The sequence below is a fragment of the Lichenostomus cassidix genome, chromosome 4, assembly GCF_008360975.1.
Source record: "Lichenostomus cassidix isolate B80296 chromosome 4, HeHo_3.0, whole genome shotgun sequence".
Taxonomy (NCBI): Eukaryota; Metazoa; Chordata; class Aves; order Passeriformes; family Meliphagidae; genus Lichenostomus; species Lichenostomus cassidix.
In genome coordinates this window covers 17,847,318-17,872,732 of record NC_139484.1, presented here as the reverse complement: position 1 = coordinate 17,872,732, position 25,415 = coordinate 17,847,318, and the positions used below count along the sequence as shown (strand labels likewise).

The following is a 25,415-nucleotide window of genomic DNA, read 5'->3' as shown; positions in this document are numbered from 1 at the left end:
TTAGTATTACCCAAGGGAGAAAAAAAAAAGTAGCTCTATGGAAATGAAAGATTTGATGGCCCTTGAGTCAATATTGTTTGAAAGTCACAGTCCTTTATAAATTTCAGTCTTTTCTTCCAGGTCATCATAAAAATAGATCCTAGCACATGATAATTTCCTTTGGTGAGCAGGTTTTTCTGACCTGGTTTGTTTTTTTTTTTTTGGTGGTTTTTTTTTTTTGTTTTTGTTTTTGTTTTTTTTTTCCTGGTATGGACTGACATTATGGCCCCTCAACCTTTCCAGAACAATGTGCTGTTGATTTGAGTCTTGTATCCTCCACTCATTGCATTTTTAGACCAAGCAAGGAAGCTGCGGTTTATCCACCTAGAGGGGATGTAAAAAGGAATATTCCCTGCCCTTCTAGCTAGCTCTACAGCTATATCATGCCTGTTTCATACTCTGCCCTTTCCCATAGCTCATAACTTTCACCTGCAGGTGGCAAATTTTAGAAAGAGTGGGCAGCACTTGCTGAACTGACCAGGGACAGTCTTAAGTTTGCTGACCACTAGGTAATAAGATGAATCACACATCCTGCATTTTGCCTTGGGAGAAAAAGGAGCAAGCGAGCCAAGCAAATTACTGGGTGATTTACTTATTTGCAATTCTGGGAGGGAGCCTTTATCTTCATAAATCTCATGTTAGGATACGTTTTGTAACTGTGCCCAGTGGTGATATATTTGTCCATATAAAAATCAGCGCCTTAACTGTGCACAGGGAGCAGACCTCTGTGCTTCACCCTGGCTGCATCTGATATCCAGAGTTAACTAGGATAGTGCAGTGTTTATTTATCTGCTGAGATGAAGCTCTGTGTTTCATCTGTATTGCTAGATGCACAGGCTGAGATTCAGCTCCTGGCTGGAATGGAGGCTTTGGCATTTAGCAGGGAGTGCATCCTGTGCCAGGTTTTCTGATGGTCGGGTGCATTTCACTAACAACAAACCAGCAAGGGGAGCTGGAACACCCAGAAAAGTGTCAAATGCCAGGAGTAGAAAGATGACAGAGAGGTGGACAGTGGAGTTAACTGTCAGTACAATCTTTTTTGTGAGAGCTAGGCACAGAGGACTTCGGTTAAAAATCACCCTTGGTGCGTTTCCAAGGCATCTTTCTGAATAACAAACAAGAATGGATTCAGGCCCTGCATCTTTTTGAGCTGAGCTGAATTTCTTTCTGATTTTCTTGCCATTTTAAGAACACAGGCTTGCTTTTCCCTTTCATGTTGTGGGGTCCTTCTTCTACAACCACAGTCTCACCTGAGTGCTTGGATGCTCACTGTTACCCAATCATCTAAGTCATCTTCAGACAGTTGTGGTATTTTCTCGTTTCATTGCACCCCCCAATAAGGTTATCACCTGCTTTTTTCTGTGCATGTTAGTGCTGCATTCATAGTATTTTAAATTGAATTCTGGACCTTTGGTCTGAAACTAGGACATGTGGACCAGAGTATAAAGGGTTTGCTGACATCAAAGTTTATCTACACAATCACTATCAGCAGCCTATCCTTTGGTTATACATACTGATCAGTTCTGATGTTTCCAATGCATTAATTTGTCTGACAATTTTCTTAGCTAGAATTTGAGCAGCAGGACTGCTGACCTAAAATGACCCTGGGTTCTTCATCTTAGAGACCTCCTATTCAAAGAAATTTTAGTAGATGTTCATCAGCCTTGGGAGATTATAACAGAATTGCTAAGTTCTCCTTTGTCCTGTGACCACTGAAAATGTAAGATGCATCAGTTCACTGAAAAGTACTATTTTCATTCAGAAAAGCTTCTGAACGGATTAAACTTTACAAACAGGTTTGGAGACCCTTGCCAGCTTTTGGTGGTCAGAGGGTAACACCAGGTATCTGCTTGGCCACCTTTTTGCCCAGCTGCCCCTAGTAAAAAAGTCCACCAACAGCTTGAGAGAGGAAGCTCACACAGAAGATGGGTGCTGCTGCTGGCCCATCACTGTGCTGCAAATCCCTGTGTTGTGTTAGAAATCACTGCAAAGTGTCAGTTTTTGCTTCCCTGCACAATGGCTTGCTCCCAGCTGAATGCAGTTCATTACTATTTATATCAGCAGTCCTGTCTGGGGCTGGAGAGGGCTGGCTCTGCAGCTCTCATGGAAAGGTGCAGCCCTGCTGAAGACAGCAAAGTTGCAGCCATTTGCACCACCAAAGGAATTGGTCTTTTGTCTTGTCATCTCTGCAGCTGCAGGGCATATTGCTCCTTGCTTGCTTAATTGCCAGTTTAATCAAAACCTGACACGCTGTTTCAAATATGATTTCTCCCGCTGAACACCTCAAGCTGTCTCAGCATGTCTGTGTGTGTGTCCTGTGCTCACCACGAGCAGCTCAAACGTGTGGCTCTGGTTCAGGATGCCATAAATCCCAGCACACTCCAGCTGCCCAGAGGCTATAGCTGTGTAATGATGTTCCCACGCCCAGCTCATCACTAACCTCCTTGAGAAGTTGCCCCAGCATAGCTGGTAGGATGGAGAACACAAGCACTCATCTGCTTCAGTGCCAAATCTAGCAGCCTGGCTTTGTTACCAGATCACCAGGAGTTCAGGCTTCTGGGACTGTGTTCTGCTTTCATTTTCTAAATGCCCTCCAGAATATACAAATTTTCACAAAGACAGCTCTACAATTTGCCCTCTGAAGTTAAACTTCAGGGCTGTCAGCGCTAGTGACTGAGTTGTTGAGCTCAGGGATGGATTTTCGAGAGTCTCTGTGATCACAGGATTTTCAGTTCTGTTTAAAAGTATAAAAGTCATCTTGCATTTTTTAAGTGGAAAGTGAAGCTTTAAAGTAAAGGCCCTGAAGACTTTGAGGCACAGCAAAGAAAAGTCTAAATCTGTAGTATTTATTATTTCTTGTGGGTTTTATTTTCTTTTGGCTTAAAAGTGCTAGGATGTAATCTCAGAATTTGGGGATGCCGCTCCTGACCTGTACAAGCTTGAGATTGAACATGACATGTCCTCCCAGCACTGACTTTTGAGCAATGTCATTTCAAACACCTGAAAAATGAGGCTTTTGCACCAGTTGTTTTTTTCTTAGCTGTCCTGGGTGCTCTAAGCTTGTTCCAGTCATTTGTAACCTTTGTAATCAGCTTGACTGGGGTACCTGGGGACAACCTGCAGCCCTGCTCATCCATCTTATAAAGCAGAAAGTTGTAGGTATTTGCCCTCAATCCACAGCACAGATACTTTGCTGCCCTCCACTTTTTCTTTCTTCTTTTGTTCCCTCACCTTAATGAAAATCTGCCAGTGTTTTCTAAACCTCCGCTTATCCCGAGCAGAAAGCCACCTTTGTGTCAAGTAACAGGCAGCTTGCAATCTGGCTTCTCATCTTTATGAAACTAATTAGAGCTTTCTGTCTGGCGTCCTGCAAAGGAAAAGCTTTCAGAGGACTTGCTTCCTGGCCATAGGGACACAGGATTGGATGCCAAGGTCTCCAACCTGCTGTGAAGGTGTTCTTGTCCTTTTTGTAGATGCATCAGTGTATCTCTCCTTTTTTTAATCTTTTTTCCTCTTTTTTTTCTTTTTTTTTTTTTCCCTTCAGGGACCTTTTTCCCGCCTCTGTTCCTCCCTTCTGCCCATCTTTGCTCCTGTTTGATTTGCTTGGAAATAACAACAGCATGATTCCTCAAATCCAGTAACTTGAGAAGGAAACCCCATCTCTAATTAGGACATCCCTGGAGGGAAAGCACAATGAAAGCTTGAACTCCTGCACAAGAAAGTCACCTATGCCAAGGAGCTTTAGCACACTCTGAAATGTTGGACTGGCACAGGGAGCAGCACAGCCACCTCTCTCACTGACATTTCCCTCCATCCACAGGGGCTGTGGAAGGGAGGTGAACTTTTGGCTGGGGCTTGCCCGGTGTTCAGCTGGTTTGCTTGAGGATTTATGGCTAGATTTAGAAAGCTGAATTTATACTGCTCTGAGGGTGTCACTGCCATGGTGGGGGTCACGACTACTTCCACACTGGAAATTTTCTGTCTTTATTTCTTTTCTTTAAGCAGATTATGCTGCCTAAGAATCCCTCTGCAGCAAGTGGGCTTTTGTAATTCAAGCTACTGAAAGCAAAATATTCTTTTAGCAGATGCTTGTGTACACACAATTCTTGCTGTAGTGGTCACAAAGCCATTTGACCAATGTTACTTGTAGCTGTCACGTCAGTCAGAGTTGGAATGGCTGATATTACTGAGACTGCATTCAATCCCAGGGTGCCAACCCAGAAATCCCACCTCCCTCTGAGTGGCCCCAAAGCCACTGAATGCTTTTAGATATGAACCTAGAAACAAAGGATTAAACAGGGATGCTCTGTCCTTTCTCTGACCAAGGTAAAAAAGGATGTATCCATCCTGGCTCCTAAATAATGAGGTGGTCATTGCTGGTGCTCAGTGTGAAGCCAGGTCTGTAGAAGTTAGAATCCCACATAGGTCAGATACTGGGTTTTTTTTTTCTTCCTTGCTTGGGTCACAAGAGGGTGAAGGAAGAGTTTTGTGTCCCTGATAGAGGCCAGGTTGGCCAGGTAATGGAAACTTGAATTTGTCAGCTCTTCAGTCAAGAGATCATTTGAGAAACTTAAATGCAAAGTTAAGGGTTATCCTGTTAGAGGAATTTTGGCTTGAAATGGTGGTCTGGGTTAGCATATATGAATATGTAAATCTGTACATTCATTAAAGCAACTAAAGGCTTGTAGTCTAAAGGGAAAAAAATATTTCTCTTGCCTTGAGATACTGGGTGATTGTGTTTCAGAGGTGATGGAATGTATGACTAAGGACAATTTCAATATTGTCTGTTGTAAAGGAAAATACTCTAAGCTAAAGCTGTCTATTAAGTTTATAGCAGCATATTTTACTGCAAAGAACAGGAGCCTGAAGCAGAAGGAGCTGAAAGGGTTTTCAACTGGGCTGAAACACACAACCTTTTGGGTGTACTTTTCAGACTCTGTGGTCTCATTTTCAGTCATGCTGTATGTTTCCTGTAGTCTTTTTGGGGGTGTGACAGGCACATCAGAAGGGATGTAGTGTAACAGCCTCTTCCCCTGCATGTATGCAGCTAGATCCTTGGGATCAGGAAATTTGGCAGTTCCTCAGGACCCTTGCCCCAGTGCTGGCAGACAAAGCAGTGCCCCAGCAGACCTGTCTGCCCTTGCAGAGGGCAGACATCCAGCATGATTCATACAGGGCGAAGGAGGCTCAGGCGAGAATTAATTTGTATTATTCAAGGAGTACCAATCAGGATCTTATTGTTCTAGGCAGTGTGCAGACTTATAATCAAAACTGTCGTCCAAAGGCCTACAGTAACGTCATGGGAACTAAGATGAGAATAATCCTGAAACATGCTTGGAGGGCCTTAAGGAATGTAGGTCCCAAATACAGAATATCTGATACTAAAAAATTACATTTGGCCTTGTATGAAACATCTGGTCTGTAGATGTTCATTCTATGAACCTGTGTTTTGTGCAGAGTTTTTGGCAAGTCTGTGAGCTGATGCAGTTTCTGACCCATTGCAAACTTCTCATTCACTGGCCATGTAGAAAGAAATAAGTGTAGGATGATAGCATGAAGGGAATAGACAGTAAAATCTTCTATGTCATTCCTGACTTTGTGAAGCAATGAAAAGGGACACAATGAAGTTTATAAAGTCCATAGTTGACTTCACCAGAAATAAAATTGGTAAGACTTCAAATCTCTTTGAATCTGTCAACCAGCAATTCTGCTTCACAGGTCTTAAAAAAAAAATTGGCCACATTTAGCAGGGGTTTCCTCAGGTGGGTAAAGAGGAAAAATAAACATCACAATGTTTTGACACTTAGCTCGAAAAACTGGAGAAAGGCCCAATAAGCAAGACAGTCACCAATTTATAAAGCTGTGTTACATGCAAAGGTGAAAAGAGTGCAAAAACAGCAAAGCACCAAATTGTCTTTGCAAAGCACTTTTGGGCTGCTTTGCATTGCTTTGTCTTAAAGAACTGGGAATTTCTGGAGTTCCCAGCTGAGGAGATAGAAAGAGTTGCTCTTTTACCAACTGTGACAGGAGCATGCTTCATCTTTGCTATAAAGTGGTAAGAGTGCTCCCAGGATTTGGCCATCAAAAACTGTATTCAAAATTGTCACTGATGCAGAAAGGTTACAGATATATTCACAGCTAGGGACAAGGTTTAAAAATGCTTCGATTTCATTTTCTTTGGGCTGAGAAAGGGGAAGATAATTCCTAATGATTATTTTTTTTAAAAGTGCAGTAGGGCCTTCTTTGGATGGCTGATCCAGCAGCTTCCCTGTTACTGGCATTGGAGATAAACTCAGGCCTTTCAGCTCAGCTTCCTGTGCTGTTTGTGTCTGCACCCAAACTGTATTGACTCTGTCCTCACTGGCAGTCAGAAAGTCCATATGCAGTTGCTATATGTGATTTAGGGACACTTTTGTATTCAGATCCTCTACCTGTGTGCCATGGGGAGATGCAAGAGACTTCTGAGACCTTCCTCTTCCTCTCACAGGCTTCTTCATCCAGCTAGGTTAATAATGGAAAGTGCCGCAAAAACAGGCGCTCTGCCCTCTTCTCCCCTTTCCCTGACACTGAACTGAAAACATGGATTCTTTAGGAGGCTTTTGATTGAGAGAGAAAACATGAAAACAGAGAGGAAGTCTGTCAGAGTTGGATCAATTTGCCCAAACAGCTCAGTTTTTCAGCTGACAGCATTTTAGCACTCAGAGGGGAGTTGTCAAAATCTCTCTGCAGGCAGTCATGTCCTTCCTGCTGAGAAATACCTTATATTATCTCAAAAAGAAAGAAGAAAAAAAAAAAAAAGAAAAGATGGCTTGGATTCCTGTTCTTTAGGTCACAGAGAGAATACCCACTCTTGTTTCATTCCTTCATCAAATCATGTCGTGTTAATCTCGTTTGCTGCTTGATCACTCACTTTGAGATGGAGTCTGTCCCCTCTCGCAGTGTCCTGCTGCAGCACAGCTGAGGCTTGGCAGCAGGCAGGAAGCAGAGCCAGGCAGCACTGCCTCTCTCAGGGCTCCTGCTGCAGATCAAAAGAAGTGATTAATGCAGTTAGGGCGCACTGACCCACTCGCAAAACAGATTACTCATCTCTTTGCACTTCCTTAATGAGAGCAGTTGATAAAAATACCTGTAATGAAGAAGATGCTTTCATGCTTTATTGTCTGACAGCCCTTTCTGGGCTGCGGTTGCAGTCAGGAATAGTCACAGAAACCCATGGGAGATAGGGGTTGAGGTTTGTGTGGTGTATTGGCCACGTGGCAATGGAAGATGGAGTTGGTAAGCTGGACAGGATGCAGGTTTGGAGCCAGAGAATCAGGCCTGTGATGGAATTGGGGCTCACAGCAGAAGTACAGGCAGTACTGGGGAGCTACGGTGTGGGAATGGAGATCGTGCTGCACATGCAGAGACATAAAGGTTGGAAAATAAAGACAGAATTGGAGGGGACATCTGCTGGAGGCTATCACAAATGGAGGAAAGTGAGAGTGACAAATTCTTGGACCACATCACACAGTATTTGAAACCACGAGACACTTCAATTACTGTCTCCAGGCTGGTGACTCACAGATCTACCTGTCTGCTTCGGACGTGTCTCCTGCCTCATAACCCAGCATCTCAGCTGATTTCTCTGACAACCCCCCTGGATGCTTTGCCACTGAAATTTAGGCTCAGCATGGCAAGAGCTACTGCCTGATTTCTTCTTCTCCCCCACTGCTCCCCTTTCAGCATGAACAAGAGTGGCATAAGTAACAGAATGACAGGGCTGCGTCCCAAGCTCTGCCTGTGAGGAGTGCGTGCTGTAACGCATTTGGCTTTCATTAAACCCCTTGACCTGGAGTTGCTCTCTAAATTATGCTGGCAGGTGAATTTAAAGCTGTCTGAAAGGCAGTGAAGGAAGGTTGCAGTTGGTGGGAGTCTCCCTGGGGCAAGGAGAGAGTCTGGTGTGGGGGTGGAGGGGTCGTCCAGATACAATGCCACCACTGTTCCCAGGTGTAGCTTTATGTTACGGTTAAACTGATAGCTGTCCCCATCCCACCCCTGGCTCTTTTATTCTTGCCCTTTCCTTTGCTTCAGATCTGGCACTGCTGCCACAGCAGCCTGAATTCGTTCTGCTCATTGAGCCAGTGGAAAACTAGTAATTACTGTTTTCAGTGGGTCGTTTTCCATCAGATCAGCTCTATCTCGCTCTGGGCTCACGTTAATTGCCAGATCTGCTGCAAGAGAGGGAATGGGAATGCCTGGCCATGTCACAGGGGAGAGGAGACTTGTGAAATGGTTTAGCTCTAACATGAGGCTTCATCCTTGATTAACAGCTGCACCCATCTAAAAGAGATGGAGGCGACAAGAATTACGGGAGATATTGAGAGCACAGCAGCAAAGGGAGCACAAGGGGGGGAGAAAAATAAGGCAGACTCATCTCAGGCAGGAAGTCAGCAATATTCCTTCACAGTAAAGAAAAGGAAAGTTAAGACAAAATCTTCTGATGATGAGATCTGCTGCTCAGCAGCTGATAGTGTGAGATGGACAGCCTCAAGGAGGACACCCTTCAAAGCAGTGTAAGGAGCGATTTTGTCTCTGCAGGAGATAGACTGGAGGGCTTTGGCTGGGTGTTACCTAAACTTCTCCATCCCAAGTCTTTTCACGCACATGAGGCAGGACAGGCAGGGCTGTGGATCACCTGGATCCACTAAGGAGGTTGGAAACATCCTGTTTGACTTCTGGGACAAGAGCAGAGTAAGGACAGGAGGAGCTGGCACATCACTCTTCATATCAGATTAAATCTCTGAAAGGTGGCCAAAAAATCTCTGTGGGTTTTGCTGTACTCACCATTGCTAAACCCACTTTGGGTGGTTTGTGACCAGTCTTTGTCATCTGCTCCAGGGCTCTGAGAACTGCATTGCTCTGAATCCTTCTGTTTTCTCTGCACCAAAGTCATTCTCCTCCTCTCCCATGTTTTCCAGTGCAGGTGACTGGTAAATGGTATTTCATAGCACAGTGAGCACATCTGGGAGGGGAGGAAAAATACGACATACTGTGTTTCATTAGCCTGCTGGGCAAGCCTTTGGGGAGACAAGCTCAAATAATGTGCAGCCCTGGAGGTCAGCTCCCTGCTTTGGGCACTGGAGAAAGCCAGGCCTGGATAGAGCCTTCCTGCATGTGCTGCCATATGGGAAAGAAGAAAGGAGATCTTTAATACAGTTTAATTATCATGGCACGTGTGAAATATTTCCCAGGGGTTTTAGTTCTTCTTCCTTCCCAGCCTTTATACCAGGCTCTTGTACCAGTGTAGATTTTGTGATGTGCACTGGAGGATGCAGAGCATCACTGGAGCTAAGGTGCTGCTAAATCAAATGTTTTAAGTCCTTAACAGAAGAATGAGGTTCATCTGGAAACACGACCGTGATATTTGCACATCAAAACAAAGACTCTTGGTGTGACTTGAAGAAATTCATTCATCTCTGACTTCAGCTGTAACATGAGTTTCTGAGTCCTAAATACTCCTTGGAAAATACACAAATGCCACTAGTGAAAAGCTTCCAATTGCTTCAGCTGCTATAATACTCAGTTTTTAACCTATTCCTTTGGCATTATTTTTGTCTTTATTGTCTTCTGTAGCTCAAACTTAGCCTTAGTCCTCCCAGGTAATGGCTGTCACATGAGGGACAGTTTGGTTATCAGAAAGGGTCATTTTGATTTCCTTCCTCTCATGGTTAGGGCTGTTGTTGGTTGTGACAAATTAAAACCAGCAATAGTACTTCCTCAGAAAAGTCTAATCCACCTTCTGCTCACACAAGCACAGAGCCAGGTGCTGCTTTTGGATTTTCATTTACTCTAAAACACAACATGCATGTGTGACAGGGACTCAGCAAAACAGTCACTCCTTTCCCTGCATTCTTCATTGAACGTTCTTCTTCACATCCAGGGTCTTCTTTGCATTTGGCAGCTGCCTTCACTGAGCCTGAAATTTGCTTTAGTCAGTACTGGGAAAGTCAGCCACAGCCCACTGAGGCTGCTGGTGTTGGCAACCTCTGTTTTCAGCAGGAGATGTGACCAGGAGCCAGCTGTCCCTCGTGGAAGCCACACTGCAGGTACCCTTCTTTTTCCTGCTGCAGTCGCTTTAAGCTTGCAATAGTTCCCGGAATAAAATACAGGAGGCAAAATGGCAAGAGAGCAGAGATAATGTAGTCAGAGAGTTCTTGTTGGAAAAGAGGGTTTTCTTGTATTCAGAAGCATCCACAGCTTCGAGGGAAGGACAGGGGAATGACCGTGGGAGCAGGGGAAGAAGAGGGAGTGGGTGAGTTGCTGCTACCCTAAGGAGTTAAAAGGGCATTGAAAGATGAAAGAGAGATGTACAGATGAAAGAGAGATACTCCACAAAGGCCATGAATAAATGAAGCAGTGGACAGAATCTGTGCTAACTCTGACATGTCTGAGGTAGAGAATGGCTTTATAAAAGCTTTATTTAAAAAGAAAGCTTTTAATGCAAAATGGAAAAGGGTGGGCAGTGAGGGAATGATGTTTTGTAAAGATAGTCATTGATGAAAGACAGAAAAAAAGGCTGCCAGGAGAAGTCTGAATATATGCAGAGTAATAGGTCTGAATTAAATTTGTTTAATGGCATGTCAAAAGAGTTTGTTAACAAGCCCACCAGCTTTTTAATTTCTCTTTTCATATATTTTTACATATACCTACATATTATGGGATTCAAAAAGACTTATGAGGGGAAAAAAAAAGGACAAGAAAAAAATTTACTAGTTTTGAAAATTAAAGAGGATGAGAGTGATGCTCCTAGAAACTGCAGTCCAACAAAGTGAATGTAGTCTTTTGCTAGATAATAAATTAGAATTTTGGAAAAAAAAAAATATCCTGTTAACATTTAGAGAATTACACAAATGTGGCCAAAAAATAATGTTGTATTTTATTGATCAGATCGTCACAGACAAACTGGACTGCTTTTAAAATTTTTTTTTTCAGTTACATGGGGGGAAAAAAAGGCCACAGAATGCAAAGAATACTTTATCTGTAGAGATATTAGTAAAATTGTCATTATGTTTTCCAGGACTATTTCTCAGAATATATACTTTGCATACACAGTATGTGCCCATCCCATTCTTATTTTAAAGAAAGGTAAATATATGTGAAGAACTGAAACCAAAGGCTCAGGAATGGGTCTTTGGTTTCATGGGAGTGATCCAAGAAAATGGATGAGGGCTTAAATCCACGGAGGTGTCTGCATTCAGAGGTGCAGACAAGAAGGGGTGTAGGAGAGGCAGCACCTGGGAACACATGTCATCAGAGATACCAGCACAAAATTAAATTAAATCCTCTGCATGAGATGCTAACTAGGTTGTCTAAAAAGGATCTTGAGAACTGGTGAATCTGTGGAAGACAAAAGAATGCTAAAAGAGGCTGGAAAATGGGTGGAAATCTAAGTAATCTGACATGACAGCAAAAAAATGTGTTGCAGTGATCGCCTCTGGATAAGGGCAGCAAAGAAAGAGGACTCTCACCCCTTGAGAAAAAAGAGTTTGAAGCATGTTTGTTTAAAAAAAATACAACTCCTGGCAGCTTCTCACTGCAGCTGCGGGATCTGAGTCAGACGTGGGGCAGAACTGCAATTTTAGGTGCACAACTGTCCTTTTCCACCATAGGCACTGAGCCAAGGAGCAGCAAGGAAAAGGGAGACCCATCCATTCAGGTGATTGTGGTTATGTGCATGGCATCACCAGGGCTTTAGGAGACGAGGCATCAGATGTTTTAAAAAGCCTTATTTTTAATCTGGTAAATGTTGGTGTGTTTTACCTTTGCTTTTGGGGATTTGAAGCTTTCAGTCTTATACTTTCTATTTAGGTTTTCTCTTTGACAGTGCGCTGGAAAATCTCACGTAGAAAATGGGCAAGGCCCTGGCAGAAAGGTTTCCCCTGTGTACACATTACAATAGGCACTGCACTCTAGAAAAATCTAATGTCACCAGCAGTGGAAATTTGGCCCAGGATCAGGAGGAAGGTCTGCCCTGTCAGTGCTAGAAACAGTGGGTATGCTTCCAAAAAGGACCAGGAGGAAGTGATTTTGATAGATACACAGATGAGACTTCTTTGTTTCTACTTTTCTTGTTTAGTCCATGCATTTGCAGATTTTTTGTCTCTAGTTTTATATCATTGCATCTGTAGATGACTAAATCACTTAGGGGCAGATTTTGGAAGATGTGTGGATGTTTATTTTCTGTCTATGAGCATCCAGATCCCTTTTTTAAAAAATTGTATAAAAAAACCCTTAGGCCAAGCTATTATGTTTCCTTCAGTCTTCACGATACATTATCTTTGTTCTTCTAAGTTATTGGCTTTTTAAAATGTATTATATCTCTGATGTGTCAGACCTGAAAATAATGGCTAGTTAAGCATTTTTTGAATTCACAGACATCCTTCTCATTTCTTCTACCTGAGGAAGACCATGTCACCAGGTAGACTTTCAAGGTCATATCTGTATTTTTGCTCCCAAAATTGTTGCTACCAAAATGTGTTTTTTTCCCCATTGTCACAGCACATGCAGGTGCCGTGGCTGCTATGGTGTGTGGCTACCTGTGCCACACTTGCTGTTTGCCCTGCCTCAGCTGAGATGGTTTTGATATTTAGGCAGTGTTGGCCAGACCTGCATCCCTGTGTTATGATGCAGGAAAAGCGGGTCAGGGATGATCCATAGTTGTCTTCCAGCATTAGCCTTTGTTGTGTGTTGCTGCCCCTGCCCTGCATGTGCCACTTCCACGGAGCCATGACCATGGGCCTCTCCACCAAGAGGGATAAGGGAAATGGAGCACAGCCTTAGCTGGAAGAAACAAAATTGGCAACTTCGTCAAACATGACTTTGATGATTACATTTGATTCCTGTTTACTTTTTTACCTGGGAGATGGCTGCAGGAACAGCAGATGGTTATAGGCAGGGTGGAATCAGGAGAAAGCCATGCAATCTGTTCTGATACAAGGTGTGCTCAACTTCCCATCAGCAACAGAGACATCTTGACCTTTGGTATTTTGTCAGAAGTCTACTTTCTTTTTCCTGCACCACTGTCAGCTAAGACACAAAGTGCAGAGAAAACAGCTGAAGGATTGGAGAGACAGGTGTGGAGTGTTTCTACCTTTTTTTTTTTTTAAGGCTCTCACATCCATCTTTTCAAGTGCTTTTCTGCAGCAGCTGGAACTGAAGAGAGGAGATAGGAGTCCCTCATTGCTAGGGCTGGGGCTTGCAGTAAGCATCTGAAACTGCAAAACTCACTCAGAGGGAGTCAGCCTCACTTGGGAAAGCTGGTTCTGTCAGTCTTTGTGATCAACTTGAGCTGTACCAGTTATATCATTCTCAAAACCTTTCATAGGGTAAAATTCTGGTTTTTAATGGAGTCAGTGGCAACACTTGTAATACCACTAAACCAGAAGGACAATATGCTTGTGTACCAGTCCCATTGCCAGGTCTTGCTTCAGACACCTCCCCTTGCCTCCTTTCCCTCAACTCTCTCAAAGGTCACTGCTGGTAATAATTGTAAAACCAAAACAAAAATGTAATTGTATTGATTAACAAGATTTATAAGGTAACAGTGGAGACTCTTTGTTTCTCCAGTGTGATCACTGATGAGTCTGAAGAACAACTGAGCTGGCATTCATGCCCAGAAAATGAATCACAACAATTGTTTGTATTGTTTTTATTTTTAAGAGAATTAATATTAAAACCCGAATTTTGATTTATTGGCATTGTGAGAAGTGTGCAGTCAAACAGAAGCCTGGGTTTCTTCAGTAGTAGTAGTAGTAACATAAGTTTGATTTTTTTTTTTTTTTTGGAAGTACTGTGTTTTGCATCAGCAGCAAATAGATAAAAAGCTTTCTGTGACTTGTTTCATTTATCACTAGAGAGCATTTGATGCTACTGCTTCCTCCATATAAAGTAAAAGCCTTAATAAAGCAGCAATAAGCTTCCATAGTTATTACTGAATTGTAATGAATGTCTAAACAAACTCACAGATGTTTTTCAGTCTTTCATATACTGTATCTTATTTACTCTAGCCTAGCACTTTAAGTCTGCAGAATCATTCTTTTTTGGTGTGAGGATTATTTGGTCCCAAGAAGACCAGGTGATTAAAAAAAAACCAAAACAACAACCAACCAAAAAAAAAAAAAAGCCCTAAGAACCCATGTGTCAGCAGTGTGCTCAGAGCAAGTCCAGCAAAGGGTCATAATGATGATAAAGAGACTGAGGCATCTCCATGTGGGGATGGGCTGAGAGAGCTGTGACTGTCCAGCCTGGACCAGGTCATCCAGGGGATCTTACTGATGTGTATAAGTATGTGATAACAGGGAATAAAGAAGATGGAGCCAGGCTCTTCTTACAGGCAGATAGTGGGAAAGCTTTCCTTTTTTTTTTTTTATTTTTTTTTTCTGTGAGGTTGGCAAAGCACTGGTACAGATTGCTCAGAGAGATTGTGGAATCTTCATCCTTGGAGATACTGGAAATCAGATTGGACACTTGCTATGGGCTCTTGTTGCCCTTGAGCTGGGCTAGGTGATTTCCAGAGTTTCCTGCCAAGCTCAGCTATTTTACATTTCAGTGGTATCTTTGATGCAGCAAATGGGGAGACTGCTCTGTGCTTATAAGGGCACTGATCATCCTGCACACTGAGCAGCTCGGAGTGAGAACAGACAGTCTGCTTGTTTCTGCTGCAGAACCAGGCAGCTATTAAATGATGACTTTTGCTCACTAATGACATCAAATGGGTTTTTAACATGTAAACGAGAAGAGGAAAGCAGAGTAACTTGTTATTTGCTATGGGTTTGCCTGAAGCAGATTTCCCATGTTAAAGCACTTAAAAGCAAATACAGAATTTATGATGTGTCGGTAGATTTTAAACCTGAATTACGTCCAGTTGTTGTAATGGCTAATAATGCAAATTATCTGAGTCACCCTCAGTGTAAAGCAGTAAATATAACCTGCACATTCAGCCACGCTTCTTTTTTTTTTTTTCTTCCCTTTCCCATTAATATTTTATCTCCCTGAAGAGATGTTTTCAACATATTATGTGCACCAGCATACTGTGCTTGTGGTATTCCTGGATGTCATTACAAAGAAGCCTGAAGACTGTACTGCTGCTCCACTGCCTGTGACGCTAGCTTGGAAATTGCTTGGAGCAACAACAGCAAGTGTCAACAGGGAGCTGTATTAATTATTTGGAATGTGTCTCTTAAGAGGAATCAAATGCTTTTATTGCAGAACGAATATTACTTGAAATGGGAAGGTTACTCTAACTGTTATCATAATCTATGTGTCATTAACTTTCCATGTTTATAGAAAGAGATTAACAACCCTGTAAATACTTACAGTAAATAGATGAATTATAAAAAAATGTTTTTATTATAAATAGAAGTTTCTTGATATAGTTACCTCCAAATTGCTGGAGAAGGATTGAGTCTTTAGCGACTGCAAAACTGTATGGTGGTGTTGGGAACCAAAAAAGCTTCCACACATGTGAAAGCAATGCTGAGCTCTGAAAACAGTATCTGTGTCTCCTGCAGGTGGGATAAACAAGGTGGAATTGTGCTTCATGCCATGCTTTCTTCAAAAATGGCTGTGACATAGGAATGCCTGCTTCCCTTCCAGAGTGAGATTAGCAGATTGAATGGGTTTGTGTGAAATGGGTTCTCTTCCATAGCACATATATATATATATATAGAGGGAACAGGTTTCAAGAGAACATGGTGCAAAGTGTACACAGCGGTGGTAAAGCAGGTGTATCTAAAGTTCAGCAGAGTACCTGTGTCTGCAAGGAAAAAGTGAGAGATGGGAGTGGTTCCAGCTTTTCACCAGATGTCCCCACAAAATGGAAGTTCCTTGTGAAAAACACACAGCACAAAATACTTGGAAAGCTGTTTTTAATCCAGTGCTATAAAAATGCTGTGGATTTTACTACAGCCCTGACAGATCTCTGTAGGAAACAGCAGAACTAAACCACTTATTTGTCCACAGGGCAGGCTCACCATGGGCAGGTTTCCTACATTGCCCCACCGATCCACCTCGATTCGGATGTGGAGAGACCATCATCCAAGGGTGAGTCAGTGAGACAGTCTCCATTCACTTGCATTCCAAACCAGCTGTTGGCGTGGGTGGATATCACTCACTTGTTCACAGATCTTCCATGGCCAAGGTGTCACCCTCCATCTGAGGACATTCTGGGGAGCAAATTAATTCCTGCAAGACAGACGTACATGACACGACCATGTCCCATGTGTCCCATGACATAGCTTTGAACACCATCACATCACCATGTGGTTTGCTGTCCCCACTAGTTTACTCCTGCAGGGACAGGTATACCTTAGGTCCTGCCCTCTGTCTTGCACCATTCCTTCCTAGTGGCAGTGCAAAGGCACAGGGAGCTTATGGCAGAATGCAAAAAGGCAGATTTCAGCTGCCCCTCAGGTGAGTAAAGGGTACAGAAGGGGGTTGTGCAGTGGTTCAAGCCTAAATTCAATCCTCATTGCTGTTGCATGAGTTTTTTTTCTAGACTTGGTGAGGATATGTTCATTATAGAGGATGACTCAAATTTTAGGTGGGCTGATTGCCCTTGGGAGCAATGCTAGTAGCCAATATGTACAGAGTAAGTCCAGAATAGCCATGCTAAGACAGATGCCTCTCTTGAATGGTGCAAATAAAGCAATATGAATGTGAGCCCTTGATTTCTCTGCTCCATTTGGGGGATCATTCCCAGGCTGTGCTGAGCTCCCAGTGTTTGCCCCTCTGGCCTGGGAAAATGGGCTTGTCCCCAGAGCAAGCTTACATGGTGGTGCAGACTTCTTACACCTCCCTTTGCTCCTTTTACTTAGGAAGTCAATATTGAGGTATGATATCAAATTTTTTCTTCTTGGAATAGATAATAGCAAAGCTAAAATAATACAGGAATATGAAGGTATTTCTTGGTCAACTCTGCAAGTGAGATATGAACATCAGACCCAGGGAATGCTGTGGAAAAAGAGAAGGGGAGAAAGAGGATAGCTACGGTGTGATAGCATGGAGATACTCTATAGCCTAGGTTTGGGATTTTTTTTTCCCTTTTTCCAACTCTTCAAAGGGTGCTACAGTGGCAGAAAGGGTACCAAATTGCCCTGTGTGGTGATTGTCACCACTCTGCCACAACACTGTAAGGCTGCTGGTGTGTGTTTGTGTTCGCACATATTTCTCTAACTGCTCTTAATTGAAAACTGCAATGTGGTAACACAAGATTAAACTGGATAGACACACGTTCATTATGGAAAATGAAGAAAGCTGTCTTCACAATCTCACTTTATTATCCATCTCTAATAATCTGGGAGACAGAAAAATCTTTGTGTCAGTGAATTGCAGCTGCAACTGCAAACCCTGTTCATCCAAATGGCCCTAGGACTTTGTGGGCTAAATAAAAACACAGTGTTAGTGCTCTTGGTGTGAAAGTCTCCCTTAGTTTTGAGTGAGCTTTTCCACCAGCATCCATGTGGCTAGGTGTGTGACTTGATCATATAAATGTTTGCTGAGTTTTTTTCCTTACGTACGTGGGATTGTGTGTTTTCTTAGCTGCTGCAGTAGGGAGTTGACTCTTGCTACACAGAAGCAGCCTCAGCACTACTATTGCATGGTGGTTCCTCTTGCATCTCTGTAAGGTGGAAGAATGTGCTGAGTGGTGTGAGGATGCCAGATTCACAGTCCTCTCTCCAAATCTGGTCTTGCCATGAGTCAGGCTGGTTGTGTACAACCTCCTGACAGTCCACAACCTCCATTCATCTTCAAGTGAACTACCCTGGGATTTGACATGTGCATTTGAGACTGTCAGCTTCTTCTAAGTCATTTGAGAGCCTCCAGTTCTGTGGTAAAATTTACTACCTTGCTTTTATAGCAGAGCACTCACTCTAGTGAGGCAAAGACAGTTATGACTTGCAGGACCTTCTTGCTCTAGTCTGTCATTGAGGTGATGAATCAGAGCTTACTTAGAATAGGTCAATGTAAATCCTTGTCTTGGCATCTGGAGCAGACTATAGGAGACCCAAGGATGCTGGAACAGCAGCAGAAAGAGAACCTGTGTCTTGCCTTTTCCAAAGACTAACAAAACTCCTCAGTGATCTGCCATTCATGAGGGCAGAGCTACCTCAGCAAGATAAATGGCAGTGCCACCAGGAGCAGGGCAAAGTGGGTCAGGCACAACAGCTGCAGTGCTTGCTGAGAGGGTAAAATAGAGTTTATCCAGCATAAACTGCTACATTGAGGGATTTCACCAGGGCCTCCACCCCCCTAGTTGAGAGATCTTAAAGAGGGAACTGCTCAGGGTGGAAGGACTGATAGTACTGCTGCTGTGTGCTAGTTAAAGGACTTGAATACCCTTGTGTAACTTAGCAGGAGAGGGCCGGGGAGGAAGCCAGCTCTGGAGGCATCAATCTATTAGCTGGTGACTAGGGGCTGTTAAAAAGGTAGTAATTGGTACTGTCTCCTGGGGGAGCAGCAAGGCTTTCCTCTGGCTCTGGGATGTGGGACGTGAAGCTCTGCTGCCTCATTTCTAGCCTCAGCATCCAAAATGCATTAGAGTATTGTAATTTTTTTTTTCCCTAAGTACATTAGGCTTACAATTCTTTTTTCTTTGCCTGCTTTTTCTGACACCTTTGGACATGCTTGGGTCACGTTCCAAGCTTCGTCCTGTAACCATAAGAGCTGTTTTAAACAAAGGAGTCAAAACCACCTGTCCTTAAGCTTGTGTTCCTCCTCATTTCCTGTTGCTGGAACTCTAAAAAGAGAGCAGCATTATGACAGTCAGCATAAGCCACTGAAGCTTTTGGCTACTCCTTTGATGCTTTTTATTTCCCCTCCATGTTGCCCCTCACACTGAGCTGAACACCAGATGCAGGCCAGCCTTGTACTTAGAGTGGCAAAAAGAAGCAGCCACCCTACAGTTTTAATTGTAATAAATGGAAATAGAGCCTGGGTAGGATGCTCCAACAGAAGCATCTTTCCTTCCTGTATCATCAAAAAAAGATACAGCTTTAGTGCTCCTGTGGGTCTATGCAGTCGCAATTCTCAGCTGACAGATTTATTTGTAACTGCCTCTTCCTTCTCCTTTTTAAAAATTTTATCACTGGTGACATTTACACACATTGTTTATGCATGCAGGGAATTTTTACCTGCCTTTCAGAGCCCTGACGCTGGTGGTGAATAGAGTATAAACTGCAGTAGTTTACTAGTACATTAGTGTCACTGTGCATTACAGGGTAATTACTCTGAGCCACTGCTCTGTGCAGCCACCCAGTAATGACACTGTACATCACTGAATAGAAATGAAGCCCTGAATCAGCAGTTTTCATCAAGGCACTTCTTGTTCCCCACCCTCTTTTTAATTGGAAGCTGTTGTAAAATTAGCTCCATATATGAAGTGCTGTTAACTATGATTTTTCTACCTCCTTTCAGTCCAACAATCGGGATGTGACTTCATGATTTTTATGCAAGTGTTTACACCTTCTTTGTACAGAATAATTCCAGGGATAGCTGAAACCTGAGGTTGTGATATCATAGAATGAAGATTAAACCTGTGTTTAAAAATGGATCATTGGTTACTGACAGTAGCAAGGAGTTTCATGTATGAAAGTGACACTGATACTCTGGCTTAGAAAGAGATTTTATGGAATTATCATATATAGCAATAAATTAAATTAAACATTTATGTTCAAATTCTGCCAGGTACTAGAACACAGTAAAGAAGTGAATTTAACTCACCGAATATGTGCACTAAAACTATTTATAAAGCTGTATAGAAGCAGATTTTAGTATATATGTGGAATCATATTAAACTTGAAAGGTATGTTGGCATTTAAAGCTAGGCAGCCTGAGAAACTCTCCTCCCCTGTTGAGCTGATGTTTTATAAAGGTTTCCTTCTAAATTGAAGTTCAGAAAGTAGTTATCTTGGAGATTGATATGCTTGAAGTCAGTACATTTCCTAAACGTTAACTGATAAGCAAAACTCTTTATTGGTCCCCAGTCCTAGAAATAAATAGTAAATAAATAAAGGAGGCACAGGAAGTTCTTTTCCCTTCTGTGCAGATTTCTCTAGCCAGAGAGGTTGCTTTGGCACTGTGTTAAGGCACTGTGGGAGGATTTCCTGTAAGCCTCAGTTACCAGGTTCATGTTCCATAAACACAGAATCTGGCCCTACTCCTTAGACAGCATGTCAGGGAGACAGGTTTTGCTGGGTTTGCACCTTTCTTTTCCATCTTAGTGGAAGATGTCCCTGTGTGCTTTCTTTCTTCAAAACCTGGATCCACTCTGCCATTTTCCCCCCCCTTTGCATTTGCAACGTCTGAGGGAGAACCTTTCCTGAACAGCAGAAGCGCATTGAAATCTTACTACTGAAAACAGAGTAGGTTTTTGTAAATATGCATTCTGGGTCTTACTTGTTTTTTCCCTCCCAAAGGTCCAGAGAGGGTCGATGGCTTTGCAGATGATGTAGGAGGATCTGACAGCTGGGCTTACTGCACAGCCCCAGTCCTCCTCCCCAGCTCCAGAGGAAGGGGAGCGCTGGGCAGCGAGGCGCAGTGGCACTCCTTGCCTTAATTCAAGCTGACACATGGGGTCAGGGATCCCGTGCTGATGGCCCTGAGACACCTTGCCCTCCCCAGGTCCACCACCGGGAGAGAGGTGTTGTTCAGGAGTCCCTGCTGCGAGCCAGCAGTGGCCAGGCACCTCCCAGTTCCAGGCTTCTCCATTTTCTGCTGGAGGCCCCCTAGAGAAGGCATTCTCTAAGCTCAAGAGTTCTTTGCAGTGTCCCTCTGCTGCTCTGAGAGGTCCTGCTTTTATTAATCTTGCTCCATCTGAGTTAGCTATATGTTTCCAGGTTTTTAAGCAAAACTATTTTCCTGACATCCTTCACATGGAAGAGGCCAGGGGAGAGGCTAATTTGATGCCTTAAAGCCAAGAAAGGATCCTGCTATTTGGAGATCCCTGTGCTTAGGGCCCTTTTTCCCTTTTCCCTGTGCAATTCTGGGATGCCATATAGTGCCCTGCTCTTTCTTGGCCATGTACTTTGGTTTTGCTCAGCCTTTTTTCAAGGATGACCTCTCCCAGGGCTTCCCCTTTGTGGCTGCCCTGAGCCCAGTAAAAGATCTCCCTCCTGTCCCTCCGACATGGGCTGTGAGTGCTCTCTGCAGCAAGCCAGTGCTGTTCTGTTATCCCATGTGGCTTTTCAGGGAAGCAGTGTGTGAGAGGCGTGCAGGTAATTGCACCAGTTGGATGGGAGGTGGCTGTCACCATCCCTGCACAGTCACAGGAAAGGTTTTGCAATGACTACAAGCCTCATGTGTACTGTGAATTTGCAGCTGCCTTGTTTTGAAGTCTGTTTATTTGTTTGTTGTGTTCCTTTGCTGTTTGTTTGCTCTTCATTTGAGTTTTTTTTTTTTTTTTTCTTGTGATAGGCAGCCTCATTCCAGGCTGGATATGAATTTTCAAACAGCTCAGCATTGCAACAGGGTGGATTTTGGGTGGGGTGGTAGATATGGATGCAGGAATGCATTGCCAGGTATGGAGCTTGTTTGGGTCCTGAAGATGGTGGAGGGCTGGATGAGCTCTGAGACAATGCTTTTCTCAGTTTAATCCAGAGCTCTCAGAAAATCTCTCATTGTGGCTCAGGTCTGTACCAAAATGTCCACCTTTCTGGACTACACTGATGCCCTAAGGCAGGCAGCTGCTTTGAACATGGGTCATGCTCCATATTTATTAATTCCTCATTAGGTATCATGGGTGGTGCTAACGAGTATCCCAAGCAGAGCAGCCAGAGCTCCTGGAAACCTTGCAGGAAGCCTGTAGTGCTCCTGTTTGCTTGTTGCCATCAGTGAGGTCCCCCTTTACATCCTGTAGCTATCCACACTCAGAAAGAGTTAATTGCACGCCGTTCACCCTTTTGGTTTTCACTGTGGTGTTGAACTGTTGCTCTTATTTCTTTGGAATGTGTGTTCTCACTGCAGAGGAGCACCTCGGGGCACTGCTGTTTATTTATAAGATAACAGCGTTTGCTCTAGCAGAAAGCTGGAGCTAACAAAGTCTCTCAAGGAGGAGTGCTAACTCCTCTGTGTTGGTGGAAACTGTTCAAAGTGTTTACACTTGAAAATATTTAAGGATTTTGGGGAAGGAGGAAAGAACAGTCTGAGTGGTATTTAACACCTTTTCCATTATTCTTAGTCATCTGAAAAAAAATTTTAAAAGGCACTTTTTAACTAGCTTTTTTTTTACCAGCTAGCTACTGCCTTGTAAAGGAGTTTTGTTATGGAGATCAGCGTGAACTGTGATTTAAAGATGCCTTGAAATGTTGCTCTTTGTAGGCCATTTGAAGCCACCATATGACCCCATAAGCTCAAAATGGACATGGACATGCACCCAGGAGATTCTTTTGACAGTGGGTTTCGTTTTCCACTGCACTGAGTTTTGCCACTCGCCATCAGTGGTGGAAGTTTTCACCCACCTGACAGTGGCAACAGCTGGAAAGTAGAGTCAGCTATGGCGGTGCACCCTCAAGCATCACTAATCTAAAGTGAATGTCCTATTACCAGCTTGAAAAAAAGCTGTTGAATCAGTTCAATGTGGAAAAAAGAGTGTAGTGCTGCATACAGCATGAGACCCTCTCTCAAACTTTTTTTTCCCCCCCTTTTCTGCCAGACTAATTTTTGGCTACACTTCTCTTCCTGAAATATTTATAGGGCAAATAACTGTTTTAAATGAGCAGATGGGGGAGACAGAAGACAAGCTGTTAAATTAATAAACATGTGTGGTGCTTTATCAGTAAGGGAGCCCATTTTGGCATTTCTTCTGGATGATTTGTATGGCCTATCACCATTGCACCTGGTGCAGGGACAAGAAATGGGCACTTAATAACCAAACAATGTGCAAACTCCTTCCATTATAACTTCATTATGTCAGATATAATCGTCTATAACTAGATGTCAAATACATAATTTATGTCCAGCTCCCCTGTGGAATAGTGGGCATATGAATGAATGGCCCCATTAATGGGAAGGAGCTTTTACTGTAACTTTTCCCCTCCTGGTACATGGTCCATTTTGTCATCTGGTATTAATTCTGAATCATTTGAGGGCTGCAGAAAAATGCCTGTTATATTTATGTTTGTGTAATGGGAGAAGATGGCAAATAAATCATATGAGAGATCAAATTTCAGGTTCACTGATTTTCTCAGCCATGTGCCTGCGTGAAAGAGACTAGGATTGGCCTGCAGTGCTTTGATTGAGAGGCATAACTTGCCTTCATTTTACACATCCAGAGATGTTAAGAAGGCACACGGTGTGAGGTAGCACTTCCTGAGGGAGCCCTCTGCCACAAGGAGCTTAGCCCCTGGAAAGGCAGGATTTGCCACCACAGCCGTGCTGCTGGCATCCTTTGCTGTGTGTTGTCCTCTGTCACACTGTGCCATGTGGGGCCTATTTATAGAAGTGCTCCATGACATAACTGAAGTGTGTCATCATCACCTGGAAGGATGGAGGATATGAAAACCATGTTTTTCTGGAGGATTCCTCTGGAAATGTATGGGTGTGTTGGAGTGGGACACAGAATCCCAGCTGTTCAGCAGGGGGTTTGTGTATATTCACAAACAGGTACAAATTCAGAGGGTGAAGTTGGCGTAGGATCCTTTACAAATTGCCTTTTACATATTTTCATATTTTTTTATTTATTTTAAGTATATGGCCTTGTTTGTGGTCTAAAACTCTGGTGGAGAGAACATCTAAATCTGGCAAGACAGTTTGCTAGCACTACAGCTAGGAAGCTGGCTGTGTGATATAGCACTTGGGGTAAATTATTGGTATTTTGTTATTTCATGAGAAAACATGGTTTATTCTGTTGCAGCTACAGGGGTAATATTTGTGTCATTCTTCCTCAGCTGTAAATCTGGATGAAAAATTACCCAGTTAACCCTACTTGTAGTAGTAGATGACTTCTTAGTGTCTGACACAGTGTTTCTTGTTGCCAGTATGCAGTGATTATAAGACTAAATTATGAATTGTATATTTACCTCACAAAATACTAATGTTATAATGTGTAATATTATAACATGTTTACCATGTTCTCGCAAAACTTCATCAGCAGTGCAGTGGAAAGGCAGGCAGATGATTTCCCATACAAGCAAATCATGTTAGGCTCAGACATACTACTCTTGACAGCACTGAGTTGAAGGGTTTTGTGTTCATTTGATGGCTCTTCAGCTGTGCAGTGGGATTTTCTGTAGGTAAGCAGTATTTTTTTACAGCGCTTGGCTCTTTGAATCATCTTTGGCTGAATCAGATATTGTTGGAAATGAGAGATTTCCACCAGAGACGGTGATCTGATGCTTTATAAAATGTCTGGATTTAGAGCCTGGTTTAGCCTCTGAATTTCCTCAGAGTGGATTGTTGAATTTTGATTTTTTTCTTGGTGTCTTGTTTGTTACAGAGAATCCTAGTGATGTCGTATAATCCATTCAGAGGGAAAGTTATACCTGTGAATTGTGTACCTCACTCTTAAAAAGGGCTTTTGGAAATCCCAGCCTTAATAAATGCATACTAAATACTGATTTAGTGATTATGGAACACCATGCTAAGAGTGTAACTTGGCTCCCTCATAAGAGGCCTCATGTTTTGTGACTTTCAGCCAAGTAAATTTGGCTTGAAAACTGCAATGTTTGCTCAGAAGAGGACTGCTATGCTCTAGCTCCAAATGGTTTGTTACTGCCTTCAGATTGGCTTGATGCAGTTTGTTCTCCTTGACAACTCATAAGAAGCAGTATTTGAAAGATCTTACTGCCTGTAAGAACAGATACTGCAGTTGATTAGCTGTAATTATGAGGGTTAGAGGACCAGCATGCATGAGGGTGCAGCAGCCATGGGGCTGTTGGCCAAGGAGCTTTCAGGGATGGAGGACAACAGCTGGACTTGGGGCAAGACTTTGCCCTTACCAGCCAGGGATGCTGGGTTTTTGCAGATAGGTATGGGCAAAGTCTTACAGATTAAACATGCTAATGTGTAGTAATTCACTGCAGCTGTTTCTTGAAGAAAATTTCTTGGGCTTTCTTTGTTAGAAAATGACCACAACTGTGGATGCTCTCATGGCTGTCTCCCCTTTCGATTTTCTCAAATCTCAATTTTCTGGTTTCATGTTTATCTCATTATAAGAACTGCTTTCCACAGAAAAGTGTGTGTGTGACTGTATTATGCCCGCAAATTTAGTAGTAGACATGCAGCAAAATAATACTTTTACTGAGTAAACAATTACATTTCATTTTCAGGAATAAAAAGGAATGTGTGCCCATAAATCTTCTTCTAAATAATCTGTGTTGGAGAGTAAAAAGAAGATGAGGTTT

The 25,415-nt window shown here is 42.9% G+C and overlaps 1 protein-coding gene across 15 annotated transcripts in view; it reads left to right on the top strand.

Moving 5' to 3' along the window:
* Positions 1-25,415, top strand: part of ADGRL3 (adhesion G protein-coupled receptor L3) — a 486,265-nt gene that overhangs the window by 329,543 nt on the left and 131,307 nt on the right. For 14 of the 15 annotated variants that reach the window (XM_085058079.1, XM_085058067.1, XM_085058069.1 and 11 more), the window contains one exon: positions 16,039-16,119. The exons of the other annotated variant lie outside the window; for it this stretch is intronic. In XM_085058079.1, coding sequence (XP_084914205.1) covers positions 16,039-16,119 — 81 coding nt within the window. The remainder of the gene's footprint in view (positions 1-16,038; positions 16,120-25,415) is intronic. 15 annotated transcript variants of the gene reach the window in all.